Here is an 11481-nt window from a genome sequence, read left to right as displayed (position 1 = left end):
TATATTGTATATTTGGTCCTGTACAGTACAGCTGTCTCTTATTTTTCAATATTTTTCATATATGTCTCTTTTATTGCATATTTTGTACTATACAGTTATGTTACGTTATTTTAATTCTATATTTTATTTTATTCTTTCTTCGTTAAATTTACTTTCTGTTTTCCTTTTCATATTAATTTTTTTATTTCATAGTCTTTTATTTTAAGGTCACGGGCAGTTGTCTAAAGCATTTCACTGCAAGACATGTGATGCAGGCCGATTGGTGTTTCTGCATTGCCAGTAGTACTGTATATGATTTTGTGTGTTCTCTTGAGCCCTGTGTCAATAACCCTACACAGGATAAATGGCATACTGTACACAAAGAATGGATGGGTAAATAAATAAATGACAATTGGGTGATAACTTTCTGATATTACTATAATTAAATTTCATAATATGTATAAAAACCTTTGGCATTATTTGCCATGATTTGATTGTATTATTTGTTTATGTACTCAACATTCCTAATATGATTATTTCTCTTTTACACAGTGGACTAATAAGTGAAGGGAAGAAAATGAAGAAACAGCAAAGATTCAACCTGTTGAGGCTCTTTTCTCCCCGTGCTCTTTTTGTGCCACTGAAGCTGAACGCATGCCTGCCCTCGTGCCAGTGTGTGTGTTGGACAGTAGCTATGGAGTTCTGGCTTCGTTCCCAATCCCCACAGTGAACTTATCCTGGCCTGCGGAAAAGGCCACTAATTGGAGGATTTTCTTCATTATTAGGCCGGACAGGCACTTTCACATTACTCCAAATCCATTAATACTTCCTCAACTTGTTGTAAACTACTTCGCAAGCAGCACAGGAACATTGGGTTTTTGCTGACTGGGTCGGTTATGCTCTCATTCACTCCTGCAATACTCTGAGAAACACCTTGAAGACCTAGAAATAAATGCATTATAACCTACCTTAAGTAGGTATCACATGGCCTCAGTTTCATTTCCGTGCAATATGTCATGATCCTGTTAGCAAATGATTCTTTATGCTTGAGTAATCTTTACCACTGACCTTATGAATCTTATTCATACATTTTGCCCCACATTCTACAAACTGAATGTTTTTAGGACCCAAATGGTGGTGGGGAGACATAACTGTGGCGTTCCATCTTTCTGCATCCACCACACATGTTCTAAGTGTGGATACGACAGGACTAGAGACAGCAGAACATGTTAAAGCAGCAACAGTCAGAGGAATTACGGTGCACAGGAGCCCCAGCACAACCACCCAGTGAGACCTGATTGATTGCAACTTATCTTCTTAATGGGCTGGCAGCCTGCCATCAGTCAGAAGACACAGAGGTGAGGGGGGGTGAAGGAGAGAAAGAAAAATCAGAAAGGATGAGGAGGAAGAAGAAAAAAGGGAAAGATAAAAAAATATGAGAGAGATAAAAAAAAATGGGATATGGATGTGTAGGGGGAAAAATATGAAGTAAAGTAAAACTTTCAGTCCCAACTAAGAGAAAACAGTTTCACACACACACACACACACATACACACAAAGTATACAAACAACATTAACACCAATATTGCATTACCAAATATTTATTGCAAATTTGTAAATTTTGGCATTCCTATTTGAGTTCTATAAATCTTAGGTTTGTGGATTTTATAAGTGGGAGTTATAACCACTCATCATAGATTTGAAGTAATTAAGATGGTTAAAGAAAGAAAAAAAGATTATGGTTAGAAATACTTTTTAATGCAAGTATGCAGCAAAAAGTCAGGTTGTGCAATAATACAATTTAGTTTTGTTGCTAAGGTCTTAAAAAGACCCCCAACATTTTATAATAATACCAAACTACTTAAATTTGTACTACTAACAAAATGCAGAACAGAAGAAAAAGAAAGAAATGAAAATAAAAACATGCCATCCAAGTCTATGCCGCACCAACCTATTCCTGGATTGGTGACTGTTTTGTTTCTTTCTGTATCAAAGAAGACTGGATTGCTCACTGTACGTAACGATCATTACTGAGGCAGTGACCTGCCAACAGGTCTTTTTCCTTAATGAGCACTGAAGCGCACTGGCCTCATTTTTCAAAGTCGCTGTGTCTCCGCTCTGCTCATTATGCCTGGGAAAAGACGTCCTCACATGTCCCTCATGTTGTGCTGATGAACAACATAAACCTGATTTTTTCAGTGGTGTGGATGTGCTTTGTGTGTGTCTCTCACTGCCACTGAAGGAGACCTGTCGATTCTGGCAATTGAGAATAAATCACCCAAATAAGTTAAGTGTGTTCAGCGGAGTCATATGATCAAATGAAATTTCAAAGATCAATGAAACCACTTTTCATACAATGCAGCACATAGAACATTCCTTTCTGTAAGTGATTTGTTTTATGCTTTTCTACATATACAACATAGTCGCTTAGTTTTAAAAAAATAACAAAGTTTTATCACTCATTAAACGCTTAATTGAGCTGACTGTTGACAGGTTTTTTTCTATTTACTCCCTCTAGCTTCAGCTTTATTCGCCTATTTTCTTATTTAAGGTTCTAACAGAAAAACCATAACCCCTGCTAGTTTTCAGCTCAGCCATATCACATAGTCTGCCATGTTTTGTCCATGAATTGAATATGTTCCTTGGCCTTTATCCTCAGAGCGGCGATGCTGAAGCAGCGTTGGTCAGCCTTCTCCAGGTGGAATTTATCAGTAAAGGCCAGAGGGCACTGATACGGTGGTGGTGCCACTGGCTGCGCAGTTTGGTTCATGATCTGTGGTGCATTCAGGAAGCCTTGGCTCTGATATCCAGTCTGCAGGCCCTGTGCAGGCCCCATGAGGTCTGGAATAGCAAGTATTGATGTAGTGTTAGTCAGGGGAGATGCTAGCCAGGGATCCAGGGGCAGCGAGTCACTAATGGGGCTCATGCTTGTGGGCATGGGCGGTTGGCTGAAAGAGAGCATTGGGGAGTCATGAAGCTTTACAACGCTGGTGTCCATCTTCTCCTGACGCCTCCACTTGGCACGACGGTTTTGGAACCACACCTAGATTAAAACAAGGACTTTAAAGTCTTATGTCACACTTCCACTGGTGTTCTCCTGAACTGTATCACTGTGTTTGGCTATCTCATTATATGCCTCTTGGTGTCTTGTTTTACCTAACAAATAAAATGGGTCCCTCTTACGGCTGTTGTTAAATACCTGTACTCGGACCTCAGGGAGGTTGACCTTCATGGCAAGCTCCTCACGGCTGTACACATCAGGGTAATGAGACTTCTCAAAGGCTCGCTCCAGCTCATGAAGTTGGTATGTGGTAAAGGTGGTGCGGTTTCGCCGATGCTTCTTCTTCGGTTGCTCCTCATGCGTATGGTCTTGAGATTTCCCATCGTTCACAGTTGATTTCCACACTTCTTTTTGTTCAGGCTCACAACTGTCAGAAAATGTTTTGAGTACTCCAGAGTCTACCACAAAAACAGATATACAGCAGGAGGAAGACCTTAATCACAGGGATATTTGGCACTCATTGCACTTTATTAATAGAGACAACGGTATCTGATATGTATGATGATGATGATAATAATATTAATAAAAAAAAATATTAATGCATAAAACATTAAGGTTTTTAGTTAATAAATCAAAGCATATGTGGACAAAGCACATGTATAAATGTCAGTTTGGTCATAGCATTAAACAATTTTTTTTTTACAACCACAGCCATTTGGCTTGCAGTAAGAGTTTCATATACAGCGTGTTAATCTAAGTAGTAACAGATGATAAGAGTGCTCTTTGCATTTTTATCAAAAGACACATCAAGAAGTAATTTAAATTGATTCAAATGTTTATAATGTTTTTTTTATTTCATTTCATTTCACTACCTGTAAAGTACTCCACAATAGTTTGTCATCATATTATCTTTAAAATACATTTTTTTATATATGTCTATCATGTCTGCGTTATGTACTTTTCATAGACTTTTGCACAGTACTGTGATTAAAACAGCTGTTAGATTTTACTGAACATGCTGGAGAATATTAGTCCTTCTTGTAACTTTGGTCCTTTTTATTTTCATGCAAAACCAAGGAGCCTACATTATGTTTTTTTGTTTCCATCTGAAAACTGGTCTGTCATGTAATACTTTGCTTTCTTTACAGGCAGGCAAATATTGTTCTGTAATGTTTGATCTTTAAACAAGTTATGTTTGGAAATAGTAAATTGATTTGTAATGTAGACATGATTAACATATATAACAAATTGTACTAAAGATAGTAGTATAGTGCCTAAGAAATACTTTTGCACTACAGCACATGTACAGTACTGTATATAAAGAGCAAAAGTAATAGTTGCTAAATAAGAATTCGGGGAAAATATACTGGAAATTTGTTAAATTAAAACACATTTAATAGTTATTCCAATTTAGCACATTATAAATGTATATGTTTTAAACAAGTAATTTGTATCTAAATTAGCAAGGTGGTAATATGTATAAGAGTAAACAAATATTGCATAACTATAAATTCAAGTTAGCATTATTGTACTGTTGATTAGATTGCTGGCATCACAGCTCTAGGATCCCACATCAACCCCTCAGATCAGGTTACTGTCTGTGCAGAGTTTTACATTTTAAATTGGTCTAAGGGTCTGCTGTTATCCAAACACACCAGTCTTTGAGCCGAAGGAATTAAATACTGAATATAGTTCACCTTATAAAAGAATCACAGCTATTCTCTGTCTGTGGTTCAAACTGGACCAGGAGTCCATAAGTATGTGCTCTGGTACACCTATGAAAAACTGACCATGAAAAGCAGGCAGCTCTGAGTTGTCTCTTGTAGACACAGTGCCATAAGTGTGCACAATGTGATCTTGTTTTCCTGCATCCCCTGAACTTTCCACAGCAACCTCAGGAGGTACTATATGAACTTCTGGATTGAGCAAGGGCATGGGGTCCTTTGTGAAACCCAGGATCACATCAATGCTGTGGACATGTGTCCCAACAGACACCAGCCGTCCTTTTCCCATCTCATGGAAGTTGCCTGGCGAGGGGCAGCTGTCATCCACCATGTTTATAGTATCTAGTGGTGATAAATGCATCTGAACGGTGGAACAGTCCTGGAAGAAAAAAATCGTGGAAGCTGGCTGAAGTGGGATTTCTACTCAAAAATTGAATATAAAAAATATAAAAAAAAGAAAATTAAAAATCTAACGATTAGTGGAATATGATAACTGAGATGTAACTTTACAGTTAAAAATAGGTCACTTATTCACTAAGATTATACTGAACAAGTATATGATAAGGCTTTTGAATATGATTTATAAAAATGGTGAAATATTTAAAAAAGCGATGTGGCAGTTTTATTTATATTTTCAAAGAATAAGGAAAGTTAATATTCAAACTTATGGCTAAGACTGCCTTGTGACTCATATGATGCTACATCCCAAACCTCAAGCTACACATAGTCTGTACACTACTAGTCTCAAAATAATATAACTTCGTACTAGTTTAAATTACATTAAGTCCCCTTGTATGCGGTTTGAGACGCAGCCGAAAAATACCGCCTTACCTGCTGTGCGCCCTCAGTTTTCTTTATCAAGCGTTCACCTGTTTCACTCAGAAGTGTTGCTGAAGTCTGTGACTCACAAGAAACTGCACCTGAACCATTGGCTATCCATTTAACTTTACATCCACCATTTTTTCACTTTTAGAAGTTTAAATCCACTCTTTTCCGTTTCCACTCCGATGAAAAGCACTCTGTAATCTCAGTACATTTTCACGTAATTAAAGTATAAAAATAATACAGCACTGTCAAACAACCGAGTATCTATCTGACAACATAATAGTCTGTAGAACGTTAACAGCTAACTTTACCTAACGACTTATTTTGATAATGAATTCTGCTCCCTAGCGTTCAGGATAGGCAGTTTTAGCCAATCAGGTCGAGGAAAAGCTTTGCGTGGGCGTGGTATAGAACGCTTCATGAAGATATTAACGCCAAGAAACTCCAGTACAACACATTAACGAGTGGTTGTTTAAAGGCTCTTCCCCTGTAAGAATGACAGCCGGTTTATGCTTGTGTAAATGCTTACACCATGTCTGTTGTGCTCGCCACTAACATACTTTTTGGGGGGATCTTTCGTCAAAAAGATATTGACATATTGTTCAGATGTCATCATTTTAAGAACTTTGTTCTCAGCAGGACCATGTACTATTTTAAAAAAAAATAATAAACATAACAAAAATAAATAAGTAAACTGTCAGGCATACAACTGAAGGCACAATCACATCCATCAACACTTTTATGTACTAATTCTACTCATAAATTGGGGTCACTGGAAAATTAAATAGTTTGGACTAATGATTAATACTTTAATACTTCATGACATCTAAAGGAAAAAAAGATTTTGGAACATAATTAGGAACATAATTAATATTACACTTCAGCGGGCATTAGGGAGTCAGTGTTAAGCAAATTATGCTTAATAAAATGAGTGACTTAGTCCTGCGGCTCTCAAACAAACAGCTTATTTTAATCCAATCTACTCGATTACTTGTTTAATTGTCTGCTAAATAATTAGCAATAATCGACAGATGACCCCACACATTTCTTTACTGTAGTGTGAACTTATTAAATACTGTATGTACTGTTGTTTTCTTCTTTCTAAAATACATTTTTTTATTAAAAAATTAATAAATGTAGAGCATCTGGCTACTCCTTGCTTCAAGTCATTAAGAATAGACCAAAACCACAAGTTGAAAAGCCTCTAGGTGAGAAAAGACCAACCAAAGGCAAGCCTTCCATGTGGTTGTTTGTGGTCCTTATACTCTATAAAGACCAAGACGAATAACACTATTTTAGAGGAGGTAGAAAATCTCCATACAGAGGCCTGACAGTGCCCTGTACTGTATAATGCAACGTCTTGCATAAAGAATGATGGGAAGTGTCATGGTAGGATTGACCAGAATAAGACCAAGCACATAGAATGCACTTAGTCTTGAAACTCAGTATGTTTTAGATTTTTACCCAAAAACCACAGTATGTCTTTAGTCATATGTTGTAATATGCAAGTTCACTGTGAGAGAATCTGTGGTCCAATCCGCTGCTAATATGTCATTTAAAGCAATAAGTTTATCAAGGTAATATATTTCCACATGTTCTTGGCATGTTTCCTCATTACACTAATTGAGTTGAAATTAGCTAAGGTGCTGCACAGCCATCAAGCGGCTTAAGTTTTATCAGATGACAAAGTAAGTACCCCTAATCCTATTAGTGAAAAAGCAGCTAACGATTAGAGGTCCTGTGTCAGCTTAGGATAAAAAGGGGGATGTGAGAGAAAGGCAAAGAAAGAGAAAGAGACAGAAAGAAAGTGTAACAGGAGAAAACACAAGAGAAAATACATCCATAACTTTAATAAAATATTGTCAATGTATAAGAATTCTGGGTTTTCTTGTGCTTAAACAAAAACAGATATGTTTTCACTCTCTGTGTTTAATATGATTCACGCTTTTTAAAAAAGTTTATACTAATACTACTTACAATTTATATGAAGTACTCAATAAATAATAGTTACTTAATATATGTCTTATTAATGTGTATATGGCAGCCAAATGGCATATGCATTATGCTAACAAATCAGCTAACAAAAAACGCACTTTGCCTTAAAACTAATCTCACTGTTTGTCCTTTTTCATGCAGATTTTTGCTTTGGTTGACCTTGGTGGCATATGGGTCAGTAGAGAGGCAGGAAACACTACAATTAAAACAGCATGTGGGGTTAAACCCGCTTCCTTAACACTTCATCCGCTTCCCCTTAATGCCATCAAGTAAGATCTTCCTGAGGAGACACTGACATATTTTGGCAAGTAATTGTCTGATTAGATACTTCACCTGTCAGGCATATCCTTCACCATGAATCCCGAAGCTCTTCCTACAGTACATTGACATAATTTGGTCTTTTCAAGATTATAAAGGTGTGTTTTGTAATGGTCTGATCTCAGATCACTGCCAGAGTCACTGGATGACACTGAACCACTAGACAAGATGAAGAACTTTTGGTGACCTACATCTCATTTATTAGTTCTTTCTTCCTTGCCTTCTTTGTAGTGGATTACAGTTCAGTCAGTGAGGATTAGCCCCAAATCAGTATAAAAATATGAAGATCAAGCCAAGAGGCTCTGCTTTAAATTCTCATTCTTGTAAAACATGGTCTAGTTCTATGCTCCTTTCTCTTGTTATTGCATTTGCTTTCAAACAATACTGAAATTTACAATTGCAATTACACTTTATAGCTTAAAAAGGGATCAGGCATTAGTTGTGTTAATAAACACTTGACACACTTGATCCACTCTTTATGTCACAGACTGGTTGTCTGAGACGAGGACTTCAATATATTCTTTTTATTGATATTTTAAAGCAGCACCAAGAAACTTTAATATAACTTCTCCAAAACAACCATACCAAGAATAACCATAACTATAACGACAAATGCTAGACGCATGGGTTAGGTGAGAGTTCCCATCACCTGACCGAGGTGCATCCTGGGACATGAAGTTTCTTTTCTTAACACAAATACTTCAAAAAACACAAAACGGAGTCTTTGTGCGTTTGCCGCCCTCTAGGGGTTAAGCCCTACAGTACACCCTCAAAAACGCTCCTCTGGAGCGCCCACGGAGGTCCAGGACTCCTCACCAAATTCAAATTCAAATTTTATTTGTCACATACACAGTCATACACAGTACGATATGCAGTGAAATGCTTAGACAACTGCTCGTGACCTAAGAATATGAAAAGGAAATAAATATGAAAATTAAAATAAAGGGTAAGTTTAACTAGGGAAGAGTAAAATAAAAATATACAAATAAAAGTTAAAAATAAAATATCTGTACACAAAATACACAATATAGAAAAATATATGAAAAAAATGTAAAACAATAAGAGCAGCCGAATAAATGGTTATAAAAGAATGGTTATGAAAGAAAGGTTATGAAAGAAAGGTCCCCCCCAAGCATAATGATGGCAGAACTGACCCTGGGCCGATGTCCCCGAAGAAGGGTATATATATATATATATATATATATATACATAGTATCTCACAAAAGTAAGTACATCCCTCACATTTTTGTAAATATTTTATTATATCTTTTCAAGGGACAACGCTAAAGATATGAAACTCTGATAGAATGTAAAGTAATTAGTGTACAGCTTGTATAATGGTGTAAAGTTGATGTCCCCTCAAAATAACTCAACACACAGCCATTAATGTCTGAAGTGCTGGTAACAAAAGTGAGTATACACCCCTAAATGAAAATGTTCAAATTGTGCCCAGTGTCAATATTTTGTGTGGCCACCATTATTTTCCAGCACTGCCTTAACTCTCTTTAGCATTAATTACTAAAATTACCGTTAGCATGAATAACTAAAACAATCATTACTACACTGCTGAAGCGTTATTGAAGATCAGGTAGAATACAGCAGCCCTCAGCTCATCTATTTTGGGGGGGGATTCCTCTTGACAATAACCCACAGATTCTTTCAGTAACATCATAGTAAGCAAACCAGTTAGTGGCAGTTTTGACACTGTAAACATGTGCTTAGTCTTGCTAGAAAAGAAAATCTTCATCTCCACAAAGCTTGTCAGCAAATGGATGTACTGTATGAAGTACTGTATGAAATCTCCCAGTAGATGACCAGGTTGACTTTGAACTTGATAAAACACTGTACGAAACTTTAGACTGTACTTCAAGCAACTTTATTCTGTGCATTTGCTCTCCTCCGCTAGGCTCTGGCACCTTGATTTCAAAATGGAATGGAATTTTTTTGTTTAATTTAAAAAGAGGACATTGGACCACTGAGCAGTAGCCCAGTCCTTTAGTCCAGGTAAGATCCCTAAGATGTTGTCTCTGGTTCAGGAGTGACTTGATCCTAGGTATGCAATAGTTTCCTGGAATGCAACTCTAGCTTCACTCCACTCCTTGTGAAGCTCTGTGAAGCTCTGTGAAGTTTTTTGCATCAGCTTTGCATGACAATTGTCTTAAGACTTCAGTCATCCCAGTTGTTTGTGCACCATTTCCTTTCGCGCATTTTCCTTCCAGTCAACTATTCATGATTATGCTTCATAACAGCACTCTGTTAACAATATTTCATTGATGCCATCTGTAGCTTACCCTCCATGTTAAGAGTGCTGATGATTGTCTTCTGGGCAACTCTTATGTCTGCAGTATTCCCTATGATTGTGATTGCATGTTTTAAACTTCAGGAATATGAATTTATTTGAACTCAAATTTTTGAGATACTCTATTTTTAATTTCTATTAGTTGTAAGCTGTAACCATCAAAATTTAAACAAAATTTTAAATTTTAAAACAAAAACGTATTCCTGTTTTTCAGTAACATTACTTTAATTATCTTTTATATGTTTTAAATGTTCAAGTTGACTCTTTTTATTATTTCCTTAACATGGCACCTTGTGGTCCTGTTAAGAGGCTTTCGTGTAATTGTCCTGCAGTATATTTCTGTTAGGAAATATTCTGTATTAGTCTTTTGATATTATAAATCTTTATTACTACTATTATTTTAATTTAGCTGTCATAAACTTCCACTGATCAGCTATAGCATCAACACCACCAACAGGATAACTGAACAACAATGATCACCGACTATATAAAATAGCAAACTGGTCACAGGATCAGGCATACTCAAGGCACATGCATGCCCATGTAGACCAAAGGCCAGCCCATCTGGTCAGATCCAACAGAAAAGCTGATGCAGCACAAACCACCAATAAAAAAACACCTAGTGCAGCACAGCCTACTACACACAAGGCCCAACAGGGCAAGGCTAGCCAAGCTGGCCTCAAAACACCCCAGACCCCAACATAATTGAATGTCAATGGAATGCATCTACTGGTGCCCACTACAAACCCAAAGAACTCAACGGATCCGGTAACAACCTCCTGGTGTCTGACACCACAGCAAACCCCAGAGGCCCTGCAGAGCCATGTCTGAGGGTCCAGAGCTGCCTTGGGGGCATGGGCAATCACAAAACTTTGGTGAATTTAATGTTAATAGTTTTATTTTTATGGCTAATCTGTGTGCGATTGTACTCATCATAGTTTCACTAAACTGCTGTGATTCTTTTACAATTATCTTGCATTTGTAAACAGTTAGTTTGTGGAAATTCTTGCACCCTGTAAATAGCTTCAGTATTTTGCTTCATATAGAAAACTCTTTTGATAAACACATCTGCCAAAATAATAATCATAAATTAGTAAAATATATTAAAGGATAGAGTTATAATTATCATACGAGATCATTTCTTGTCTGGAGAATAGGCATTAAGTATTTCACTAGAGCATAGGTGCAATCTGATTGTTATTCAAAGCATGGTTTGATCTGATTGTTATTCAATGCATGGACAAACGACAGTGAATCTAACTCCTTTCCAGCTAAAACATTCCAGATTTGTCATGTTAAGCTTAGCATATTCCAAGACAATTACAACATGAAACATGAGA

At 36.8% G+C, this 11481-nt stretch overlaps 1 protein-coding gene across 1 annotated transcript; it reads right to left on the bottom strand.

The window, feature by feature from the left end:
- Window positions 1–2288: 2288 nt before the first annotated feature.
- rx1 (retinal homeobox gene 1) lies at window positions 2289–5698 on the bottom strand. The gene is made up of 4 exons (XM_053513066.1): window positions 5536–5698; window positions 4771–5083; window positions 3179–3438; window positions 2289–3022 (listed from the first exon to the last, which is right to left on the bottom strand). The coding sequence occupies exons 2-4, from the start codon at window positions 5063–5065 to the stop codon at window positions 2579–2581; spliced, it is 999 nt and encodes a 332-aa protein (XP_053369041.1). The 5' UTR covers window positions 5066–5083; window positions 5536–5698; the 3' UTR covers window positions 2289–2578.
- Between the last annotated feature and the right edge of the window lie 5783 nt (window positions 5699–11481).

Source organism: Clarias gariepinus, chromosome 15 (genome assembly GCF_024256425.1).
Source record: "Clarias gariepinus isolate MV-2021 ecotype Netherlands chromosome 15, CGAR_prim_01v2, whole genome shotgun sequence".
Lineage (NCBI taxonomy): Eukaryota > Metazoa > Chordata > Actinopteri > Siluriformes > Clariidae > Clarias > Clarias gariepinus.
Note: the sequence above shows the minus strand (reverse complement) of the source record. Positions and strands in the feature narration are given on the sequence as shown.

Excerpts from the sequence above, each read along its gene's own strand:
- rx1 (XM_053513066.1), bottom strand. The coding sequence starts at position 5,065 with ATGCATTTATCACCACTAGATACTATAAACATGGTGGATGACAGCTGC. Across the intron at positions 3,439-4,770 it reads AGAGCTGCCTGCTTTTCATG|ACTCTGGAGTACTCAAAACA; the intron begins GTCAGTTTTTCA and ends TTTTTGTGGTAG. Across the intron at positions 3,023-3,178 it reads TCCCTGAGGTCCGAGTACAG|GTGTGGTTCCAAAACCGTCG; the intron begins GTATTTAACAAC and ends GTTTTAATCTAG.